The 25,700-nt window shown below is 37.7% G+C and overlaps 3 protein-coding genes across 4 annotated transcripts in view; 1 reads left to right on the top strand and 2 right to left on the bottom strand.

Moving 5' to 3' along the window:
• The window catches only part of LOC111602370 (discoidin domain-containing receptor 2), a 153,245-nt gene that overhangs the window by 9,394 nt on the left and 118,151 nt on the right, over window positions 1-25,700 (top strand). Inside the window, exon 1 of one of the 2 annotated variants that reach the window (XM_030223185.1) lies at window positions 4,711-4,832. The exons of the other annotated variant lie outside the window; for it this stretch is intronic. The gene's annotated coding sequence lies outside the window, so the exon portion shown is untranslated. Of the gene's footprint in view, window positions 1-4,710; window positions 4,833-25,700 lie in introns of those variants that run through there. 2 annotated transcript variants of the gene reach the window in all.
• LOC111602372 (dopamine N-acetyltransferase-like) lies at window positions 1,240-1,966 on the bottom strand. The gene has a single exon (XM_023319387.2). The coding sequence runs from the start codon at window positions 1,927-1,929 to the stop codon at window positions 1,255-1,257; it is 675 nt and encodes a 224-aa protein (XP_023175155.1). The 5' UTR covers window positions 1,930-1,966; the 3' UTR covers window positions 1,240-1,254.
• LOC111602305 lies at window positions 12,382-13,357 on the bottom strand. Its single transcript, XM_030223220.1, has 2 exons — window positions 13,255-13,357; window positions 12,382-13,106 (listed from the first exon to the last, which is right to left on the bottom strand). The coding sequence occupies exons 1-2, from the start codon at window positions 13,355-13,357 to the stop codon at window positions 12,415-12,417; spliced, it is 795 nt and encodes a 264-aa protein (XP_030079080.1). The 3' UTR covers window positions 12,382-12,414.

The following is a 25,700-nucleotide window of genomic DNA, read 5'->3' as shown; positions in this document are numbered from 1 at the left end:
TGGCTGAGCTTACAAGGCTTAAGATAAAGTCAGCTTAAGGCAAAGAAAAAGCTGCAAACATGTTTAATTACCATAAAGTATATATAAATAAATAAATATATAAAATATATGAAGATAATATATATATAATACACACATATATAAACACATATAAGCCTATAATGCATACAACGTACGGGGTTTTCCGTGAACTGATAAACTGAATATTCATAATCCAATCCATACGGTAAGACTTCGGAAGCTGTATTTTTATTGATAGTTATCTTTAAGAGGACTGCTGAAAAAGCGAAAGCTATTGATAGTACGTCGACTAACTATAATACATATATTGTTTAGCTAATATAATATTACATGATACTGTCAAATTAATAGCAGAGTCTGTTTTCTAAGCTTCTCAATTAATGATTGCATCCTATTGTTGCAGCAGTGTTGATGTTAGACTGAGAACTCGTGAGAGTTGTTGCGGAGATGTTATCCGAAGGAAGGTGTTACTCAGTTGTGGCTTGAATCCCACAAGAGAGGGACAAAGATAACTTTTAATGAACGTAGTCATGAGTCTTGTTCAGTTGGACAGAGTCCATTAAATTGGCATTCTGAAAGTGAATTTGGTTGTGACAGGGAATTCGGAATTGAGCTCAGCTGTAGATGTATAAAATAAAATGGAAGATAATCAAACTGACGCAATCACCTACATATGCATATATATATATATATATATATATAATTTAATTTAATATATTTATAATTTTGTAAGCTTCTAGGTTTTATCTGCTTGACACAATGTCTGTCAGAACGATGCTGTCGCGAATGAGTTGCTTGTCTTTATAAGCCATTAATTTACAGTGTTAGCCAATCTTATAAATATTAAGATTATAGAAATATTGTTGCTTATAAATCAAACAGTGCCTTTTGTAATATTAAGCTAAAGTGTTGACAGCGACTGCCCTGTGCTAGTATATAGAATTAGATGTCACAGTTAAATAATAACAACTATTTTTGTATAATATTGAAACAGTTAAAAAAGCACACAGATAGTTAAAAATGCAAGATTTCTTCTCATTTTTCGCCCCTAGTGATACAAATGAGACACGAAAAAAAAACAAGTTTCAGTTCATTAAAAAAATTCTTATCAATCACACACCCAAAGATTACTAAAAGTTAAGAATAATTTAATTAAATTATACAAAATATTTATGTATTCAGCAATATTCAACTAGTTATTACTAATAATTTGAGAACCAAAATAAAACCAACTTAGAGTTTAATAGCCATAACACGTATATGTGTGTGTGGTGCAGCTGGCTTGAAAACCACTTGGCCATTGGCATCCTTGTAGTCCGCATAGGCCTTTTCGTATACGCACTCCATGCCCAAGGCCTGCTTTTGGCGTGCCGAATAGTAGCTGGAGCAGTAGGCTGCCATGAGGGGAAAGCCCTTGGAGCGACCCACTTCCATAAGAGCGGCAGCTAGACGTGCGCCCAGCCCTTTGCCTCGCATTGTGGCATCCACATTGGTAATGTGGGAGTAGAGCAGCTTGGAGATGCCGTAGCGCTTGAAGAGATTGACTTCGATCTCAACTTCAGACAGAAACACGGCAATACGTCCCCAGGTATTGGGCTCCATTGCAGCGGCTTCCTGGCGATGCTTCTGCAAATCGCTGGGGATCTGAGGACCAGCCAGGACCAAGCCAACAATACGTCCAGCATTGTTCTGGTCTAAAGCCAAGAGGCAGGTGCCCTCCTCTATCATGGAAACGTGATATTCGTCGTTCTCCTTTTCACAACACCTCTGCACATTCTCTCCTGAGGACGCGCACAACGGCTCTCCATTATAGAAATTACCACCCATAAATATCTTGACATTCTGATAGTCCGACACCTGCATTATGCGAATGAGAATGCCATCTTTTGTGCCCAGTTCCGTTGACATGTTGAATCTTTAGTTTTTCAATAGAACTGCCAAAACTTTTGCGGGAGCTCAACTATATATGAGGTGTGATTAGATTCTTATCATTATACAGCGTGTGTGTGCAATATATATAGTCTAACGATTTCTTTATTTACGTTTAGCTCGCCTATCGACACACACTTTAAATGACGTACACTTAATTTGAACTCAAGTATTTGCTGGGTAAACAACTCATCAATGAGCTACAAATGAATTTCGCATGGAAACAATTTGACAACTTTTTGCTGTATTCATGTAATCATAGCTGTGATAACTATTAATTGAGTTGAGTCTTTATGCACAACTTGAGAGGGTTACAGTTATGTGAATAGATAGTTTTAAAGTTTTATAATTTAAGAGATGCCCGCTATAAATTCCTAAATTATCTTAACCTTTATTTATATCAAGGGGAGAATATTTCATATTGATATTATATTAGCAAACTTAAAATCAACATTATTGCCAGAAGACTCCGCCTCAGAAAAAGAAGGAAAAACTGTCTAGAGGATATATGTCCATATACCATATCAAATCGCTTCATATCATTTTTATCTCAGCATTGAACTAAGCCCTCAAATATTATTGAGATTTTGCTGCGATAATTTTAATATTATTATATACTTTTATGAAAAGAATTTTGACTTAAAATTAAATAATTAAACTAAGCTAAGCTTAAGCAGCTGGAATAAAATGTGTCAGTATATTTAATTCCAGACATGATTTCTGTAGTTTATAATAAGAGAATTATGAGAAATCCCAACAAAAGAATTGCTTGAAATTCTTTTTTGCATCTTCCACACACTATAACTGTCTAATCTTTAAAAATCATAATGTGGCAATTGTGTTTCCCTTAAATTGCATATCTGGCAGCCCTTTATAGTTGCCTCACTCTCTGTCGCCATCAAAAATGGAAAAATTAGAAACGCTTTAAGCAGCCACAGACAAGCAAGAAAACAGTGAACTGTTGAGTGGGTGTGAGCTCTGTGTGCTGTCTGTTGGTCTGTTGGTCTGGACGAATGCCGGCAAATTCCCAAACTGGCCAAAAACCAACATAATTTACATGTCTGCTGGATAAGTTCGACAGAGAGAAACAGTGCGGCGTGCTAAAAGAAGGAGCAGGGGCAGGGTTAGGGGCAGGGGTCTGAGGGTCTGAGGGACTGGACCAGTCTGGCCCTGCACAGTCTGTACAACCTAAACAGTCTGTTGGCCATGTTATGCCAGACAAGTTACAGTCGTTGTTGTTGTTGCCATTTGCTGCTGGTTGTTGCATGCTTTGTTCGACGGCAGGTGCTTAAAGTCGACTCGACGCTCTTCAATGTGCCCGTCGCAAGTTTATCAAAGTTAATCAGAAATTAACCATTCGTGAGCTGTTCATGCGCGGCTGATTGAAATAAATTGTGTTAGGCGATTTTAAATTAATTTTTATTAGCTCGCACTTTGACATTGTTGAACCAAAAAAAAGTAGTTTTTATATATACATCATACAAATATGATGTGGCAAAGCCGCAGGAGCTGCACAGCTTGTGACGCCCACTAGAGCCACGCCCAGTGTGCAACATACTGTTGCATACTTTTAGGTGGCATGCACAAGGCAAACATTTTTCCTCAAATATTTGCACAAGTTGCATTTTTGATTTATGTTCGTGCAACGTGACCCAAATTTTTGCAGGTTGCACAACTAATTAAAAGTGAAAAGTTGACAACATTCTCCAGTTAAAAATTCTCTATATATATATCTATATATATATATAGAGTATAAAGCTCACACTTTGCCCGATAATTTATGGCGCACATTTGCTGAAAAAGTTGCGACCGCAGCAGAAAATTATTAATGAAAATTCAATCAAAGTTTGCGCGCGCCAGTGCCACGCGGCACATGTGCCACACATATACTTGCAACACATATCATAAAGCTGTGGCACATCTGCGACCTCGAGCCCGCCCGCACTTGCATTATTGTCTCGCTGACCCTAATGAAGATTAATTTAGAACAAGTGTGGCCCAGTGCCATGCGCTGCTGCTGCTTCTTCGGAATTAAAAGAAATAAAACTCTACTCTAGACGACGCTCTAACGAAGCGGCGATCCCAAATGTGAACGACTCGCCGACTTGCCGACTTACCCACTGATTAGGTTGACAACAATGCCTTGAACCAAGAAAACAATTTAATCAAATCATTTTCATTGATTAAGATTTCTAGCGTGATATTGAATTGACCATAAACCCTACGAAATGCCCGAAATGTCAATTTGTGCAGTGTATGAACACTGAATACACTATTTAAAAGAGGGTTGTATAAAAAATTTGGATGGTGCAAATTATATTGAAGAAAAAGTTAAAAAAATTAAAAACAAAAGTTGTATTATTAAAATATATTTAAATAAAACATTCTCAGTTGGCTTTAACAGTTTTGTTTTAAATGCAGCAAAAATAAAAAATAATTCACAAATTATATATTAAATATACACAAGTTATATTTACTATGACAAATATTTATTGATTATTATTATTTAGAATTATTAAATATTATCTAAAGTAATTATTAACTTATTCTCATTATTTTTTGTTTGATTTACATTTAACATTTATTTTTATATTTTATATATATATAATATATAATATAAATAAGATAATATAACAAAAGAAAATAAAAGTTTTACTTATCAGTTTTTTTTGTCTTATATATAAATAAAATTAAAATTATAATATTTGTTAAAATTTAAAATTAAAATATTCTTCTACAATTCCACGATACAATTCCAGAACTCAATTTCTATGTGCTTCAGCTTTTGAACTTGACGCAGTGGAACGAAATAGTTTATAGAAAACTGTAAGAAAATTTCGAGGGAACATTAGCTACTTGTGCCACTTGATTTCGATGATGTGGTAGGTAATTAATTTATTAAACAATTTTCTAATGCGACGCTGGACGCAGTCACCGCGGGGTATCAGAATCTTTGCCTCGATTTTGGATCTCTCGGCCCAGGGGGTCCCACTAATTAGTAAAGAAAAACCCGACCTATTGAACGAACGAAATAGTCAGAGCGACGCAAGTGTTTCAGAGGCAAAGCAGGGAGAGACTCTAGCCAGAGGGTCTGGCTGTGAGTCTGGTCTGCCTACACAATGTGTAACGTAACGCATTATTATAATGCCAGCTGCCTACTGACTAACTAAATTCAATTCAATTCAATTCGTTTATCTGATTTTCTTTCAAGTGGTCAGTGCCGTCGTTGCCGACTCGCTTTTTACAATTTTTTCCTTTTGTATGAATATTTATAAGAAAAAAAGAAGGAAAAAATAACTTGAGAGTCTGTGTGGGGCATTATTTATGTTTTCTTTCCAGTTTGTTTATTTACTTTGCATTTTTCAGTGATTATTTTAAAAATGTTTCAAAGTGGCAAATTAATTTGATAAAAGCGCGTTGCAAAATGTTGAAACATAAATAAAGGCATTCACTATTATCATTACTGAATTAATTAAGTCTAAACGATAATTTTCAAATGTTTCCCACGAATGGAAAATACTGGAATGCGAACGCTTATTTAGAGAATTGCTTGATATAATTTTGGCTGCATTATGAATGAATTTTAATGAAAGTAACTGCATTCGAAAAATCATCTTTAGCAAAATTGAAGTTAGTTTTTCAGAAGCAATTTTTATAAAATTTTCAAGATCATTGCTATAGATTTCTGTTGTACTCACACTGAGCATAGACTTTAATTGTCAATTAAGAGTATGAATAATTTAGTTATCTCGTCAATTGAAATGCACAAATATTATGTTAAAAATCTATATCTATTAGAGCTTGTTGTTTTCAGCTTATAGCATTTTTATGGGCTACAATGCAGACACAAGGCAGCTCAATAAAACTGCGCAGTGCCCCAACTCCGTTTGCATATAAATTTGTAAATCGATTTTGAAAACCAACAAAACAAACTTGCTAAAATTTGAAAAGACAAAACAAGACACCATAAGAGCAGTAGACAGACGAAGGCAAAACTAAACGATATTAATAAACAAAAATGATTTATGTGTCTGCAGCGGTCAAGCATGGAGGCTGGGAACTGAGCACTGAGAATTGTGAACTATCTGCAACAGTGTCTGACTGTGGTCAGTAACAAAGCGAAACTGTAGCAGTTGCTTGTCCAGCCAGTCGGCCAGCCAGCCAGCCAGTTGTTGTTATCTCGAGCCGTTAATCTAATCAATTGAGCGCTGGACCTCAAGAACAATAACAGAGCCAGCAGCACCCTCATAAACAAGGCAGTGCGGCGCCTGCGCAACAGGTAGAAGCGAAAAATGTTCGACAACGGGAAAGGTCTTTCAGCAATGGCTCTTGGCAAATGTTGATGGCAACGTTACGGGCGTGTGCATGACAAATGTTCTTTGATTTATTGTCCAGTTTGAAGTGGACGCAGCCAATGTGCGCCTTAACTTTGTCAACATGGCTAGTTGGTCACGTTCCTGGTGCGGCACTTCATAGACGACGCGCAGAGGCCCGTTTCGCAGGCGCAGGCACTGGCACAGTCACAGCCACAGTCACACCACCTGCTGTGCGCATGCTGCAAACATTTTAAAAATAGCACACCAAATGCGCCACAGCACATCAAAGTATAAAATGCGCCAAACACAGTTCGATTTTTTCCAGCCTCAGCTTTATATATCAAACACATACATACATACTTCTATATACATAGTTTTTTTGTTTTTTTTTGCTTGTAATCGGAGCTGGCTACAAAGCGCCCAAATACATTGCTTCCGCAGTTGAGCGCTGTTTTCATAATATATATATATATATATAAATATATATATATAGTATTTTTTTCTTCCTCCCAATTTTTTCCCGCCCGTTCTCTGTTGCAGGTGTCGCCTGCATGCACACTTGACATAATGTTGTTGCCAGTTGGCGGCACATTTCATTTCAGTTTGGAATTTATTGTTCGCCCTCGGTGATTTCTATATAATTTTATTGCCATTGTGTGGGCGCGCATTCGATTATAGTTTTTCTTGTCTTTCTTTTTTTAAAGCTTTTTTTTGTTGTTCTTATTTATGGTAAGCGTATTGCGAAATGAAAGAGTTGGCCTCTGCATAAAAGTATATTATATGACAGAACAAGTGATGTGAATATTGATAATAGGATTTAAAATATTAATTGAAAATATAAGACGAAGAAGCAATTGCCACTATTTACTATTATTATTATTAATTGCTACTATTCATTTATTTTAATTTTCTTTTTTCTTAATTTTTCTTTTAATATTCATTTTTACTTATATTTTTTTTTGCAAAATTTTAATTGGTATTTTACAATATACAATAATAACAATTTATTTATTTAATATTTTATTTTATTTTCATTTTTATTATATAATTATATTTACAAAATTTTATTTCAATAATTTTTGTAATATATGCAGAATTAAAAATATTCTTTAATTGTTTTTAATCATTTATATGAATTCTTCATTTTTATTTATTAGTATTTTTTAAAAATAATTATTTTTACTTTATTCTAAAGAAAGTAATTTCATTAAGTCACTATTTGGAAATTTGAACCCTGTAAAAGCTTAGCTTAGTGCTCTAGGAAAAATAATGTACTTCAAACTCTTTTAAATTAATATACAACTTAATGTCCCAGCTAAAAGTAATCTTAAATATAATTTATCAAAACTCCTGCATTCGTAAATAAAGCTTTTATATGATTGCCTTATGCAATCACAGCTGTTATAGATGGCAAAGTAAACGTCCATAAAAATTATAGATTTATACATTTAATATCTCAAACTGTAACATTCAGCGCTCAATCAACAATCTATCGGGCGCATCAATCAGGCAAATAGTGGAGCGAAGCAAAATCACAGCTAAAGCGATATGAAAGAGCAATAAAGCAAAAGCACTAAACAGAGTCAACATAACCTCAATTTGCTTATAGTGGCATAAACTTGGCTAAATACAATATAATATGGTTGGCAGCAGAGAATGACAGAGAGAGCGAGAGAGAGAGAGAAAGCAACGGAGACAGTAAGAAACTAATCAAGCTGAACTACAATAAGGACGTTGGACAACAAAAACAAGAAAAACTTGGACATAATAAATAGAAAAATAGAAAATGATGATGGAAAATTATGACTTAAGTTGGCGACGTCGTCGACGCCGCTAACGTGAACGAAAGTCATTTGTAAAACAGACAACAAAACAACAACAACTGCAAAGTGTTTGTGCCATGGTCAGTTGTGGTCATTAAGGCTGCAAAGTTGTTGCTTTTCAGCTTTTTTGGTATCCTCATATTAATAATAAATATTTATTCAACATTTGCCGTCGCTGCTCCCGACAAGCACGCAGCCATTGAAAATGTGCGAAATTTAACGGGCACGCAAATTGTTAATATTTCATCAGCCAGACAGTGGAGTCATCATCAAGATGGCTTAGACTATTAAAAAGATAGTACCATAACGATTGGCATTGAGAGAAATGATTTAACTGCAAATGCATACTGAAAGCCTATGAGGCATTTCCCTTACAATCTGTGGGTAACAATTTATGACTAAAAGGTTTTATGAGCTTCTTCATAGAAAACAAACTGATTATTTTTCTATAAGTCTTATGCCTAACTTAGGTGGGTCAAGGAAAGGTTAGGATAGTCAGAAAAAAATTAGTTTTACTTTTCTTTTGATAAGCGAAGCTCTCTTCTTCATGTCTTTCTAAAGTTCATAACATTTAACTATGTTTTCCATGAACATGCATTATAATTCATGATCAAATTAGTAGTTATCATGATCAAATTAGAAGTTATCTTAAGAAGATTTTAGTTATTGGAAATAGTATTACTTAGTCAACCAAGCAAAATATTAAAAATCAAATAATAAAATATTATATTATTATATGAAGACTTTTTTCTGAATAGAAAAAGTAAGCAAGGTCCAGTTGGGACTGTCAGACTGAAAGATACATTGTACGCCAATCAAATTGCGTGCTAAATATGCATATGGATACGTCGCACACACATTTTTATGCATTATGTAAGCGATGTAACTTGAGCTGCGCCTACTTTCGGGGAATCTACAAAAATATTTAGGTCTGTAGCTTTTGAGGATTCAGGGATTTTTAAGGTTGTTATGCAGCAGTAAAGTTTGTAAATTGATCAAAAATGATTCAATTTAGAAACATTGTTTGTTGTTGTTAGTTTGTTATTTTTTATTCAAAATATATTTGATATAATGTATTAAATATATTATTAAACTTTTAACAACTTCATTGAAAGTGCCTGCAATGCAAATAGTCTCTATGATAATTTACAATGTACATCATTATTATTTTTTCTGTTTGTCAACCAACAAGTTGGATCCCATTCCCTCGTGCTTCGTTAAAGTTTAAAACTTCCTCGCATCTCAGAAGAGAACAAAAAAAGAAAGAAGCAAAGTCAAAACACAACTCTCTATGTTATGCATATAGCCCCAACGAGACGCTGGCCTCGTACCCAAACTGGAACTCAAAGCCGACCCAATGGGAGAAATGGGATTTTCAAACATATCGCATATACAAAATGCAAACATGTCTGGCAAACACAAATCCCATAAATGTTCTGTGTGTGTGAGTTTTTGAGTGTGTGGGACCTCCTCCTGTTCCAGCCATTGAAGGGGTCTTTGGCATAGTGATAAAAACTTGCAAAAAATATTTTCATATGTGAAAATGTGTAAAGTGTAAAAGTTTCTAACGTGCTCGCCTTTTTTTTTATTTTGGTATTTCCTTTTTCCACATTGTTTGTGTTTTGTGTATTTCTGTTTGCAATGTCTGACTGTCCAAATGTCTGTCTGTCTATCTATCTGTCGCTGTGTGAGCATCAGGTGCTGTGGCAAAAGAAATTACAACAAATCCATTTGTGAAATTGCAAACCGAGACAAACCACGACCACGGCCACGACCACGACGGAGATGATGATGACGCCTCCGCCAGCAGCGCTTATCCGGTTGCCTTTGATGCTGCACTATGTGTGTGCCTGTTTTTTTTTGTTTTGGTTTTCATCTCATTTTTGGCTGCTCTTTTGCCTGGCACTGACAGCACTTGCTGGAGCACTTTAAGAGCCGTGTATACGTAGATGCTCTCGTAGCTGGTGACTGCTGGCTGCTGGTTGCTGGCTCGGCCTCGGTGCTAACCAATTACATGGCTGGCCAGGGCTCCGCCTGTCATTATGCACTCAAAAATCAAGATGGAAGGCACTCGCTGCCTGTCATTTGCCTGGCCAAGCATTCATCTTACTAAAGTTGGCCAGTCAGCAAGGCCCAGTAATGCCCTTAGAACCCAGCCAGTCTCGGCAACTCCTGAGCCTTCTCCTTATCCCAAGCCAAGCCAAGCCAAGCCAAGCCAAACCAAGCACAGCGACAAGACATTCATCAATTTGTTAAGCGAAGCCGAGCAAAAAAGCGAAATTGAAACGAACATTTTTCGTGCTGCCGTTGCAGCTGGCATATAAATTTGCAAAACTAAGTGCAGTGCCTGCCAGGCTTGTTCGTGTCCGTATCCGTATCCGTGCACAGCATTTACAAAAGGCAAAAAAAAAGTGGAAAAAACGAAACTCTGCCAAAGGAGTTGGTAGACTGCTCGAGTAGCTAGGTGTGCAGCCAGGTGGGCTGCCAATATTTTGCCCTTTTTCTCTCCGTTTTGTTTTTGCTGCTTGCTCGATGCGTTGCGAAGCGGAGCCACAATGAAATGGCCAACAACTGAGCTATAGGAATTTGAGCCATGCATAGTTGGGAAGCTACTGTTGGCAACTACAGCGACTGCCACAACTCGTGATTGTCTGGGCAAAAGTTGAGGCCAGGCTACAAAATATGCCTCAGCTTTAACGCTTTTTAACAAAGTCTGCAAAGTTTTGCGGCATAACAGTCAGACGAGAACAGGCAAAAAAACTCTTGTAATGTCTAATAAAATTTTATATTAAACAGAAACAGCTGAAGCTGTAGCAAAATGTATTGGGAGATGAAAGCAAATTATGTAATATATGATGAATTTTATTAGAAGTGATAGCATAAATTGCTAATCATAACTTTAGACATATTTCTTTAGGGGGTTAAATTGTTACGTAAGTTGTCAGATTTTTTATTTTTTCTTGGGTTTGCGTGTGGAATTTAAAACATTTCTTGATTCTATTGTTGAACTAGCTATGAAATAGTTAAAGATCTAAGCCAAATTAAAAATTAAGAAACCGCTTTTGCGCTTACTTTATATAGTTACCAAGCAAATTAAAAACATTTTAAGTTTTTAAACACATTCAGCTCGTTTTTTAGAATAATGTGAAAATGAAATTGTGGAAAAATTAGATTTGATTTTAAATAAGTATATAGATAAGTATACATATAAGTATACACAAAAGCAGCGTCATCTGCCTTCATATGAATACGAACTAGATAAGTATTATATAATAAATGAATGATAATCATAAACACCATAAAATGTTATTTCCTAAAAGTGATAAACATTGACTAAAAGCATTTTGTAGCCGTTCCTAACTGAAAAAGTTCCATGTGTTAGAGTATTTTTTAGTTGGGCAATCCCCAGCAAAGCACTTCAAAGTTAAATGTGCTAAAATTTAAATGAATTGATGAAATTTTATAAGTTAGCGAACCAATTGTAAAGTGCTTTATATAGTATACACATACAGGTAGTAAACAATCTTTATGAGATGATCAATCGGAATTTATTGACATTTAATACCAAAAAAAAAGCTAAACAAAATTCGCTTTGACCAAATGAAACTTTGCTGAGCGTATTTGTGATGGACTTGATGCCTGGCACAGAGCAATGGAGCAAGACAAATACTAAGTGATATTTTATACTAAATATGCGCAACAATTTATAGAGCTCACGACGTCGTTTTTTTTCTTTCTTTTTTTGGGCTCCGAAAGTTTGGCGCCTGAAACAATAAATGCAACTCGAAACGCACAACTTTTTGTTTCGCTAAAACCCAAATGAACCTAAAAGTTCTACTGTGCCATTGCCTAGCTACCTGCTGCCGTGTGGTTACACTTTGGAGCAAAGTGAGAGAGAGTAGCTGCAGAGGCACACGTTAGTTTGGGGAATTGCAAATAAATATTTCAACTGCAGTTGCAGATTATTTTAGTGCTGCGACTGCTTCCAAACTAGAATGAGAACTCTCCAAATGTTGGCCCAACAAAAATGTAAAAAAAAAGAAATAGAAAAGATACATATATATAAATATATATATGTATATCAAATGGAGTACGTGGAACGTAGCAAACAAAGCCAAACTGCTGAGACAAGGAGAAACAACTCAGCTTAGATTTCTCCGGGGAACCATGATAAAGTGTGCACCATGGCAAACGGCATAATGAAGACAAATAGATAGAGGAGAGTTTTGCTGGCTTGGCTTCTGCCATGGATAATTTCAATTTATTTGCCTTCGATTCTCAGCTGTGTGGTGTACAAAATGCATACGGCCCGGCCTGCAGTGGGCTTACTTTCGATTCTGATTGTAGTTCCTAAAGTAGATGCCGGCAACAGCCTCCTGGAAGCGTCGGCGTTTCTTGTCCTGCATCAGGTGAGAGAGCAAATTCTTGGTGCTCAGGCCACGCGTTGCCTGGCGCTCCAACAGAGTCAGCTCATCCTCGTTTGGCTCCTCGTCGTCCTCTACAACGCCATATTCAGCCAGTGGTGCTTGGGCTGCCGCTGGTGCGGCTGCTAGCGCCGATTCGTTCGCGTCCGACTCAGGTTCCAGCGCGTTTAGTCCTTGTAGAAGCTCAATAAGCGGCACCGATTCACGTCGAAAATATCCGTTTCTGAAACTAAAACCACCACCAGCTGCACGAGCTGCAGCAGGTGCGGCAGCAGGAAACGTAAGATTCTGGGCATTGTTCGGATTGACGATTATCACTGAAGGATTGCTTCCAAAATCAGGAAGTCCAGGAATTCGCTGTGGGGGGAATGGGTAATAGTCTTGCCAGTAGGGACGACGATTTCTATCCGAATCCTGGTTCGGCTGCACTATAATGATGGGTTGCTGCGGAGTATTATCTGGGCGTCTATTCCAAAGCAGTAGGCGTGGCTGAATCGCAGCAAATCCTAGAAATAGGAATAGCAAGCATTTCGTATAAATGTAAATCGAATCCAAGAGAGATCTCAAAGAAGTTGTAAAGTTAAGGAAACCAGCTTTCATGAGAATTTTTAAAAATATATTATATATTAATATATCTAAACAGTTCAGCGGGGATATTTCTCAAACAACTCTCGATTGAGTTAGGTATCAATTTCAATGGAACAGAATTGCCATGTCAATTCTTATGCTCCCTTTACTTACCCGCCCTATTGCCAGGAGTCTCGGCGGACTTCGTTTGCCCAGCTGCGGCAAAGACCACACAAATAGTTAGAACCAGCAAACTTGGTATAAAATGCTTAAACATCTTGGTAGCTTCAGTGAGGACTGATGACTGTGCTTTAAGCAGCGATCCACTGCGGCTTATATAGCAACTATAAGTAGTTGCCATAGGAAGACCTAGGAGCAGCACTTTCTAAGTTCTTTTCTCCGTTCAAGGGCCAATTCGCTATAATTTCGCTGGGGCATCAAGTGCTAATTCAATAGATGATCTATTTGGCCGAGTGCTTGTTAATATTATCGCCTCGTAAATCAATTTCAAAGCAATACTCGCTGTCGGCTGCCTGCTTGGCAGTCTGTTTATTGCAATCGTAAAACGTTTCGGAACTGGCCTGTCTCACAATTCATGGGTTTTGTTCATTTGGCGCAGCTCTTTGACCGAGTTTATGTTTATGTTTTGCATTTGCCTTTTGCCCGCTTTCATGATCGAGTTAGCATTAAGTTGATAGTCCACACACAGACTACATTTTGGACACATCGTCTGCCTCGCCTGCCTAATTTGTTTAGTTTACGAGCTGATCAGATATTTACGGCCTGCAATTGTAGGCCGTTCCGATAATTTGCAGATCTGCCAGAGTCCATTGGCCTCAACGACGCACTGTGTACATTGAACTTGAGAAATTCTGCGTCTCATCTGGACCAAAAGGTGCGTCAGACCAGCACACACGTGAGCCAATTAAATCAGAAGAATCTTGCGTCAAGTAGAGGCTGTTGCCATGGCATATGCCAAACATAAATGTGAAAGCGGCGAATGAAATGAAATCGAACATTTGAAACTGGTAAAAGTTTGATTTATCTTATTTTGTTATATTTGCATCAGGAATTTCTATAAGCACTTGGTGGGGTTAGATGGAGGAAGACTTAGCTTAGAGCTACGATAATCTTGCGAAGTAGTTTCAAGCCTATTCTAAATATTGAATCTCGATTCATCCTGCCGGAGATGAGTCCAAGAAAATTGTTTAAAATCCCTGTGTTTTCTTTTTGTCGTACAAAACCCAATCATTAGTAGTTGAGCTCCTGCTGTGCGTTCCATATCAATTTTCTCGTACGTTATCCCTATAATAAATCCATTTCCTTTGCTACGGCTGGGTAAACACTTGCTTGGCCCCACCAAGCACACTAAAAAGTAAATGGCAAACAGCAAATAATATCAAACAATATCCGTTGCTATATATGTATACGACTAATAAAAGTGAAAGCCGACATCATCCTGTACAATCAGAGACCTCGAGGCAACAATAAATCCTAGATACACAAAAAGTACAGCCAGCCGTACACCGATGTGAGGTAAATATTATTTAAAAAACCAAAACACGTAGGCAACACAAAGTACAAATCGCACTCAATCAAAATCACTTCGAGACCACAGCACAGACACACCACACAGGGAAAGCTTAAAAGATGAAATCCTCACAAAGTTGAAGAAGCTTGTAGGAGCTAGATACATCTACCTCACCCTCTCTCGCTCTCTCTGTCTAGGCCAGGCTGCTGGCAAAAATAAATAAAGAGCAAAAAATATAGCTAGCAACAATTGAAGCAAAGACAAATTCAACACAGATAACTGTCATGTACGAGGATTTAACAGATTTAAATTCTATTTGGCAAACGCTACATGGATTGTGTCAGGACATCCTTTTTGGGTGGCCCGCACAGGGCACGCTCCGAGTGCTGTCATTTAATATTGACCAAAGGCTTGCCTTGCCCCGCTCGCTCCCTCGCTCTGTGTGTGGGCTAATGCGCTTGCCACGCCATGTGGCAGAGTTGTAGCTTTGTTGAGCTGCAGTTGCTTTATAGCTGGCCAGCCACTTAGCCCACATTAAGAGGCGCCTCGTTGTAGCTGGCCATGTGCAAATATTTATCGATTGGCATGACAATCCAATTCGTTATGCTTAAAACTACGGGCGCCATGTGTCCAACTGCCCCACGAGGTGCCAATCCACACACACTCACAACACTCAACGGGCGTTGGGAGTTGGGTTGGCAGCTGCCCTTTTTTGTGATATTAAATGAAAAATCAGCACATCCAGCACCTGCCCAAGCTAGTGCCACGTTTCGGGCTTGGCCTATTTTGCATACGTGTGTGTGTGTGTGTGCCAGCATTTTTACGTAAATTGGCAGTTAAGACAGATTGGCCAACGACTGGACACAAGTGGGTGTTCACGAGAACCTTAGCTCAATTGGGCCCTGGCAGTTGTTTTGCCAGCAGCAACAGCAGCAGCAGCAACTCGGCTAACAAGTGTTTTTGTGGTAGGCTCAAAGCTAGGCCTGGCCACTGACTGTGCCTGCTGTCTGGCTCTTAATTAAAGTTCATGTGGACAGTACGTGTTAATCTGCTGAAAAGTGCAGGCGGTCACTGTGTGACTAGACCAGATCTAAGTACAAGGACTAAGGACTTAGTTATAGCACACAAGTACCAAATAGATTAACTCGGACTTTGGCTACGATTTGGTATTAGCACAGATACAAATTGCCACATTTCAGACTTACAAGCTGAGCGACAACATATTACTCAATAATCCAAGGCATCATTTGCATAGTAAAATCTTTGAATTTGTTGTTTTATTGTGCTCAAATGGAATGAATTTATATGTGGAGTATTTTTGTATAATGTTATTTATTTTTTAAGACTTCAGCTGAAGTGTGGCACATTGAGGCAGATAAGGAGAAGGACTATCTCATAGTTTCTGCTTATGCTTAAATGTAGTTTTATCTTTATCATAGATCTAAATATTTAATCAAAGCAATTTAAGCCTAACTATGGATTGTTTTCTTTAGAGTTACTGAAGTTTTGATCTTAACAAAGTATATCAATATATTTTTAATATCAATGAAATAGGTTTTGTTGAATGGACAATGATATTTCTTTTTTGTTTAAATATAAATACGAATATGAAAATATTTAAAAAGACGCAATCTGGAACACACATTTCCATATCATCGCACATAAACCATTATGTTGTTAACATTTTCAAACATTTACAAATATTGCTCTAGTACCAGTCTAAGCACAATGTCAAACCAAACTCAACAAAAAGCAACTATTAAGTTAAGTGTTAAGTGTGTTGCCAAATGAAGTAGTTTACTAACTGAAAGACGTGGGCCAAACTCTAAAAGGAAGAATAAAACGATCTTAAGTTTTTAAAAAGAGTTTATCTATGGCAATTAATCTTTGACTAATTGCTTTATAATATAATTTGATAAAATGATAAAATAATATTATAATATGACTTTGAAATGAGTTTTCTGCGAAGCGAGAAAAGCTAAGCCCAAAAGCTACAAGCAAGCACATGCTATCACTTATTGCCTATGGCTTGAGCATTTTAATTTTTAAATTCATATTAATTTCATTTTTAGAAGAATTTTCAATGAACCCGCCAAGGGGCAGTTCCAGGTATTAAAAGCTTAAGCAAGTTCTAACAAACTCATATAAATTGAAGTATTAAATATTAAGTATATTTTCGTATAGAATAAATTATACGTATATCGTATGTTATATCGTATGGGAATATCGTAATGGTTGTTTGATATAAAACACTAACAATATTGCAACCATTTAAAGGCCATTTTTGCTTAATTAAAGCAGTAAAATAATTTAAAAAAATATAACGGAATATATGTTACTGTTAGGCCCAAATATTGTGTTTTTTTAATAAAATAATAATATTAAGTATACCACACGCATGCAGAGAGAACTGATAAGGCACCATTTGGTACGTCTTTTAAATAATTTCTTCGATCGGCTGCGACGAAATCAGCAGCATCAGTGGCAGCAGCTTCAGTGGCAGCAGCTTCAGTGGCAGCTGGCTGCTTGAGTGACATTTGCTGTTTCGACATGGCCAAGTTGCCTTGGAAAAAGGCATTTCCAGCCATTTCCGCTGCGTTACGTGTGTGCGTCTGTGTTTTGTGTCGCGTTGCCATTAGGCATCCGCCACTGGACAGCACCAGCCTCCTTTAAGCACAAGCAGCAGCAGCAGCTCTCAGCTGCCACTCAGCACAAATTTTCGGCAGCATGCTTTTCCGGTTTGCCAACGCAGCAGCAGCGCGGCTGCTCGCATGCTTTTCTGCTGAGAGCGAAGCTGGCCCATTTGCTTCCTGCTGCTCGAAGCCAAACCCCTCAGGATCACTCTAGTTCAATAAGGATTTCCGTTTCAATTCGTGCGCTGCGCCATTGTTGTGCTCGAAACTCGCTGTCGCTGTCGCAGCTGGCGTCGCAGCCGCTGCTTTTGCTGGCGCTTGTCCATTTTTCGCTTATCGAATTTTTCACTTTGACGACCTTTTCGGGGCGCAGGCTCAACTTTTTACACTTTTAGCAACAAAATTTCCTTGGCCCGCTGCTCTTTGCCTTTTATTATTTATTTATTTATTTTTGTGCTGATTTCATGCGTTTGCCTTGCGACTTTTCGGCTGCTTTTTGTGCTTGATTTGCTTTCCAATTTTCAATGTGTCACTTTATGAGCGGGACCATTAATCAAAAACAAAAGCAACAAAAAACTGGCGAACCTGAAAAGAGCGTCAAGAAATTATTGCTTAAATAAGCGTGTTTTTTTCTTCATACTTACATATATATATATATATACCATGGGGAGGCCTTGTGAACTGGGGCGACCGCAAAAATACTCTGAGTTGGCAATTCTTAAAAGTTGTTGCGCCCTTCCAACCGCTACTTGCGCTTTTCTTTATTGATTTTGTATTTTCATGCGTCATTTGGCGGGCGTTTTGCATGCAACATACAAATTGCCACGCCTCACTGAAGGCATCGCAGCTGAGACAGTCTTGAGTGCATAATTTATAGAGTTTAGCCACATTCTAAAAACAACAAATCAATTAGAGCGAGAGCCTGGGAACGCGACGCTGTTAAAGACTGACTCAACAGCTCAGTTCAATGTGTAGAGGGTACTTGGGACAAAGCAAAGTCGAAATAGGAGGATAGAAGAGGAAAGATATATGATAGAAGAGGGAAGATGGAAGATGGAAGATGGAAGATGGGAGATGGAAGATGGAAGATGGAAGATGGAAGATGGAAGATGGAAGATGGAAGATGGAAGATGGAAGATGGAAGATGGAAGATGGAAGATGGAAGATGGAAGATGGAAGATGGAAGATGGAAGATGGAAGATGGAAGATGGAAGATGGAAGATGGAAGATGGAAGATGGAAGATGGAAGATGGAAGATGGGAGATGGAAGATGGAAGATGGATGATGGAAGATGGGAGATGGAAGAAGGACGATAGAAGATAGAAATGTAGAAACATAGATAAAATAAAGAGAATAAAACCTAGTAATTCCCGATTTTACTTCTATCTATTAACATCGTCATCAGCTTAAAGTATCTCTCAACATAAAGTATTTCTCAGTTCACTTCAAAGTATCTTGTCTGCGCAGTCATCTGAATGATATATATCATAAGATGAAAGTCTGCATGACAACATTAAATCGCATTTAATAAGCAATTCGCGCTTTTACAAGTCTATCTATAAAACTAAACTACCCACTCAGCACGGGCTAGCAGGCTAGGCAGAGACTCACTTCAGCTGCCTCTTTGTTAGTCGCAAACTTCAAAGACAAACACGCGCATACAGATTTACAAACGCATCTGGCAAGTGGCAAAAAAAAGCAGAAAAAGAAGCTGAAGAAATTTTAAAACAACTCTCGTACAACATGTCGTATGCGAAATGAGGGAGGCTCGAAGCCATAACCAAGGCGAACACGAAGACAAAGACAAAGAAATTCCCGTTGTTGTCGCATTTCTTTTGCAAGTGTCAAGTGTCAACGCCAAAATGATTAGGTAGGCGTTTCCAACAACAACAACAACAGCAGCCACAGCTACAGCAACAGCAACTAGTACTGTTGGCTAGGTTTTGTGGGCGTGTTACTTGTGTCTCTCGCACCACACTTTGCCCCGAAAAGCTATTAAACGGCCCGGCATAGCGACAGGCAAACAGGACAGCCAAGCCAATGCCCAAGCCAACCTTCTTTTGGCACTGTCAACGCCAGCTGCGACTCCGGCTTCAGATTCCCAGTTCCCAACTCGAGCTGCAGCTCCAACTCAAGCAACAGCTGCATGTTGCACGTTGCAACTTCCATTTAGTATTTTAGTTTATGGTGTAGTCTTGATTTCAAAATATTATGACGACTGTTAAAGTTATAACTTCACGGCAAACTCATTCAACTTGAAATTGAAATAATTTTTGTAGCTCTCGCTTCGCTCACCTTCACTCTGCGTCTGTTTTCCGCCTGGCATTCTGCTTTTATGCTTTTTATGTCTTCATCATTCATATTTATGCATTTTTATTTTAATTTCGCCTAGCACTTGGCTGTTCTAACTAGTCGCGACTCCACCCACTCTTGCTGGCTGGCAGGCAGGCAGGCGGCATCTTTCTGGGCCCCATATGCGTGTGGGGGCGTGTGATATGCCTCCAGGGCCCCAACTCCACCACCTTAGCCCCTAGTCATTTTGACAGCTCTTCGGCGAGTGGCTGCCAGTCTGACTGTCTGTCTGCTTGCCTGCCTGTCAGTCGTCCGGCGAAATCGTTCACATTTATGACTGTTAGGGCCAAAGGTTTTTGCTTTTTATGAGCTAAAATTGTTGTGCAAAAAGCAAACGACATGGCACCAGAATCGCACTGCCAGTCCACGTTGTTAAAAGTAAGCACAGCGCGCAAGCAGATGCGTACGCAAAAGCAGTTACACAAATATATGTATATTGCAGAAGGTAACTGAAACGATACTTTCAGCTGTCTGCGATAGTCAGCGTAACTAACATTTATAAAAATTAAATAGTATTGAATCCTAATAGATATGAACATATATGTTTTACTAGGCATAAATACAGAGCTCGTAGAGGATTTCTACAGCGCAGTCAAGACCTTGTCATAAGTCAAGACCTTGCATATACTATAAAATGTTTTCAAATTGCTCAGACCGACAATATAATGCTCTCCAAAAAATATCTTTATTAATAAAAAATAATAATAAATAAATATCTTTATAAATAAAAAATAATAGCTTCATATTTTGAAAGAAAAATATAAATAGTAATAAATATTTTGTTTCATTTATTTTATGAACATAAATTAAGGCTTGTGCCAACTTATTAAGTTTAATTTGGCACATTAAATACTAAAAACGAATCACAAATAGTTTTAATTGTTTTATTTCTTATTAAAAATGATGAATTCATTGTAAGATATATTGCACTTTTATTCTTAATAGTTTTTTAATTTTTTTATATATATGCAAATAAAGTTCTTAAACATAAAAATTAAATATATATCAATTAAGATTTTCTTTTAAAAACTTGAAGACATATATATTTATATATTTCACAACAAATAGTCTCACATATGTGGCAATCCTTAAAATTTGCCCTTTGACCAATCAGCTAGAGATACTGAAGAGCTGAGAGACAGCAACACGCTGCTTGTGAAAACACTCCCTCGGACACATATTTCATTTTTTCTTGCAGGCCTGGTCGTCGCATATTTCACGCCTAATCATCAACTGCAATTTCCATGGCCCCCGACAACCTACGCAAAAAGCAAACACTTCACACAGGGCGATTATTATACCCCAGGCATCGGCTTTGCCATTTACATGGCCATAAAATATAAGCCAGGCAAACGGAAAACTTTCGCTGGCAAAGCGAAAATTCCCAGAGCCATAATTTTTCACAAAACGTCTCTGACGCCGCATAATTGCAGCGTAATTTTTGCGCATTTAATTTCAACGTCTGGCCCTCATTCTCTCTCTCTAAGCCTTAACCTTAGCCAAGAAGTGAGTTGTACTAAGTGCAGCTGGCCTGTAGACACGCTGGTTGGGGGAGTTAGCTCTGTCCAGCAGACGGTCTAAGCTGAAGGCGTTGGAATTGTTTGCCATATTCGCATGTGACGACTTTTTTGTGTTTTTCTCGTTTTCTTATTCTGCTCAGTTTTTTGTCTTTAGTTTATAAAACGACCTTTGCGACCCAGGCGACTTGTGCGACTTTTTTATGCAATTAACAAAAAACACAATGCAAAAATTTGTGGGTACAACACTTTGCACTTTCCGTTGTATTTACGACGTCGTCGTCGACAACCTTGTCTGCTGCCTTTGACCATGAGATGCTCTATTCATAACTTTTCAGAGGGGTATAATTCTTAAGTGAAACATATTGACAGCTCTAACAGTTGGTTAAAGGTCAAATATTTGCAAATTGAATACTTAAATTTATTATTATTATTGTTTTAATATTTTAGTCAATTATTAAATAAATATAATTATTATTTAATAATTGACTAAAAGAAATTTTTCATTTATATATTTTTTTTTCAATTTACTATTTTATAAAACTCAAATATTTCGTATTCATTTTTTTTAAAATTAAGTATCCCTCTTTTATATATTCGAAATCACTTTTTAGCATCGTATTTCTTCAGAGTAAAAAATATTTCTTTATTGTACATAAAACTTGATTATATTTTTTCTGCATTCAATATATATGTTTGAAATTATTTTTGAATATATTTAAGATTATTTTTCAATAGATTTGTAATTTACTTATTCAATATTAAAAATAAGTAACTTTTTCTCTTTCTTGTATTGATTAAACATTTCATTGCATTTAATTTTTTAGTATTTTTAAAATAATTTTTAAGTCAGAGTTTTAACTTAATTTTTTGCATAAAAATATTTTTTTAAGACCTCATTATATTTATTTAAAATTATAAATTTATTGTCAATTTTTATTTTTATATATTTCACATAACTTCCACAATTAATGCAATTATTTCAATTTTTGAAAATATATTTAGCAGCTTTAAAACGTGTTTTTTAATATCTAATTTAATTCAAGTTTTCCAAATATTCTATTATACACATATAACATATAATAGAATATGATTTTAAACCTTTATATATTTATATAGAGAACACAGTTCTCGGTGCATTTGCAGCTGCTTCTATTTGTAGCCTGTCGCCTTTTAATTTTCATGTGGCCAAACATTGCGTCCATTGTATACGAAAAATATATTTTTTTGCCAGTTCTTTGGTCGTCGTCACTTTGCAGCATTTCAATGATAAAGTGTTTTTTGTGTCGCTGGCGCGGCACGGAAAATTTATTAAAGAAAATGTTAAAAATTGCTAAAAATTCTTTTTCTATTGTTCTGTGGCCACTGCCTGCACTTTTTTCTCTCTCGGTTTCTTTTATATATTTTTAGACGCGTTGCAGTAAAAAAATGCCAGGCAAAAAAATTGTTTATTACATTTTTAGGTTTGCACGGTAGAAAATTTATGCCCGACATTGAATGGTATGCAAGCAATGGCACCCGGGGGAACTGGGAGCGTAGCATGTGCAGGGCCCGACCAAGGCCAGCATATTTGGCCCTGACGCTGCGCTTTGGCTAAATTATGGCATATTTATTCGATGCCAGGAGATGGCATTGAACTTAGCTTGCTTTTGTCAGTTCCGACTGCGTGTCTCGAAGCCATTGAAAATGTGACTTGCACAAAGTGTTGGCCATTGAGATAGTCCGCAAATGTGTTTAAATATTAAAAGTTATTGGGAAATTTTATAGAAAACATATAACATGAGAGATCGCTGATATATATTAAAAGATAATAAATGAAATGAATGTTGGTATTGCTCTTAGAAGGTCAATTAAATATGATAACTTTAAATATAAAGAAAAGATTAATTTTTGTAATGGAAATTATGCAAATACGGGTTTTTGGCAAATTTAGAAATCATAAAGTTGATAGGGAAATATAATAAACGGATTTAAAATCAAATGACATTGATTCAAAAAAATATTGGAATGTCGTTGGATAAAGTCTTAGAGAAATATACTTCATTAATTTCTGTTTAGCTTGTGTTGCCTGAAAGAGATAGTAAGATAGAGCGATCTCAAATTAAATTTAAATTGCCCACTTAAGAGTTATTGCTATGGTATAAAATACTTGGCGTGCCAATTAGATTAGTTTAACTCATTCACAGATTTAACGATATCTTCCACAGATTTAGAGCTAAAGCCCTAAAATGTGGCAAAGGAGCTGCTGTTAAGCCGATTTATAGATTGAACTTAAATTAGTATTAAAAGTTCAACATTCGAAGCTCAAAAATACTATTATCTTTTTGACTTACAATTTACATATATAATAAATACTTTCCTGTAAGCCTCAACACTCATTTATTATCAGCAACTATCGCTTATTCAATTCATTATTCTACGCTCATCTTCAATTCAGGCTGTTAGTAAAAATATCAACATTACAATCTTGGCCAAAATATATACACATTAGTTTACACTCGTTTAGCAGTTGCCTGCTCCGACTACAACGACGACGACGACTACGACTACGACTACTTAGTCTCGCTTGAGTTCCCACATAAAATATCCATAACATTAACCACAATTACGATGAAATTGTATACCCAGAGAAAATTGCAACGAGAGAGTGAGAGAGAGAGGAAGAGAAAAAAGAAGAAGGAGGAAATTACCAAAGCTTTTGTTGTTTGTCGTTTGTTGCCGCCGCCCACAAAGCCCAAATTAAAAAATGGTTAAAAAATATTTTTCTATTAATTTTCCAAGCTGTCCTTTTATTTTTCTTCTTTTTTTTGCTGCGCTCGCGTTGGCGTCGTCAACATGTGTTGCATGTGGCAATTAAATGCCAGGCTACACTCACAACAGCAGCAAAGCGAAAGCAACAACAACAACAACAGCAATTTGGATTGCATCGTGGGGCTGCTGCCGCTGCCGCTGCTGCTGCTGCTGTTGGGCGCGTAATAATTTTTGGCGCACAGTTTCGCGTCTTGGAGTGCAAATAAAATGCCGCTTTTTAGTGACTCAGTTGGCGGCAGTCGGTCGGCCGTTTGGAGAGTGCGAAAATAATATGGGCAGGCCGCAGGCAACGGTACTTCAACAAACACCACCCCAGCCAGCCAGCTAGCCAGACTGAGTGCTGGGGAGAGGAAGAGTGCGGACCGCAGACCAGGCATAGAAAACTAAATGAATGACATGCCAGGGCGTCTGCAATGTCTGTCTGGCATTGCAAGCGGGGGGATAGCTGGAAGCAGCAGAGTATTCGAGGTGGAGCAGCTGACAGAGCGGGGTAAACTGAAAGACTAGGAGACTAGGGAGACTGGGCAACTTGTGGTCCAACGCCTGCCAGGAACCGTCTGCGGCTCGGGCTTCAATTAATTTTCGACTTGGTTATTGTTTGCGGGTGTTAATGGTGCGCGTTATCAGCGCAGAGGCTAAAGCGGACGCCACGGGGTTGGTGGGGAAGTGGTGCAGTTAAGCTGCAGTTGCTGCTCTAGGCTGTGGACTATGCGGCAGCTCTGCTACTGTTGTTATACTAACCAAACTGCCACGCTGAACATTGTAAAGTATTTGGGTAGCATTTGTTGCATAACTTACTGAACTCCAGCAGTCCATACTAAATGATGGTCAGCCTAGGGGAGCCCCAGTTGCAGCTGTATAAGACGATGTGATACTCATTAGATTGCGTTCAAAATATTAACAATAAGATTTATGACAACAAATTTAACTCCTTCATTAATATCTTTATCTTTATTTAAAATTTTTGATGTCTTTCTTTATGTGCATCTTGCAGCCAAAAAGATCTTAGATCTTGAAGCGATAAAACTAATATGTGACTATAATTAAATTGCTTTAAGTGATCCATAACTCATCTCAGTCTTTAACGCATTTCACATATCTCAAAGAAGCTGCATCTCGCCCCTTTCTTATCCAGCACATCAACAACAGCCCAATGAAATCGTCTGCTCGCTGCACTCTGCCATTCATATGGCTACCAGTGCTACGCGCATCGACCTCTGTGATCTGCACGTTTGTCTGACCCAAAGTCCGCTTGCTGCCGCCGCCCCCACTCAGTAGTTCGCGTCACATCGAAAAGCGACGTCGCTTTTCACGCATCTGTTTTTTGCTTTCGTCACATAAAAAATTTGCATTTGACTGCTGCTACCGAAGGAAACGGTGCCAGTGCCAGTGCCCACAGTCAGATAACCAACACAATCCAATAGCGGTTCCCCAGCTGCCCCCGCCAACCTCTCCTCCCTCCCCCTCTCACGATCTCTCTCACTCTCTATGTAGCCTAAGCGCGGCGACCAGCTGCCGTTTCATTGCAATTGCAACTACTGCGAACATGGAGCGCATTAAAAGGCCGACCCATGGCCATAAAAACTATGCGACTCTCTGTGTTCAAGTGGCGGCTGGCAAATTTTATGCCTTTTATTTGGGACTATGCCGACGACAACCACAACAAAAGTAACAGCAGCAGCAACGAGTGCGACAACAACAAGGCACATTTGCAACTTTGCTGCCACTTCCACTGTCAAGTTGGCGTAAAATTTTTCATTTCGCATATGAAAGGAA

Source organism: Drosophila hydei, unplaced genomic scaffold (genome assembly GCF_003285905.1).
Source record: "Drosophila hydei strain 15085-1641.00,03,60 unplaced genomic scaffold, DhydRS2 tig00000149-arrow-pilon, whole genome shotgun sequence".
Lineage (NCBI taxonomy): Eukaryota > Metazoa > Arthropoda > Insecta > Diptera > Drosophilidae > Drosophila > Drosophila hydei.
This window is presented reverse-complemented; position numbering and strand designations above follow the sequence as displayed.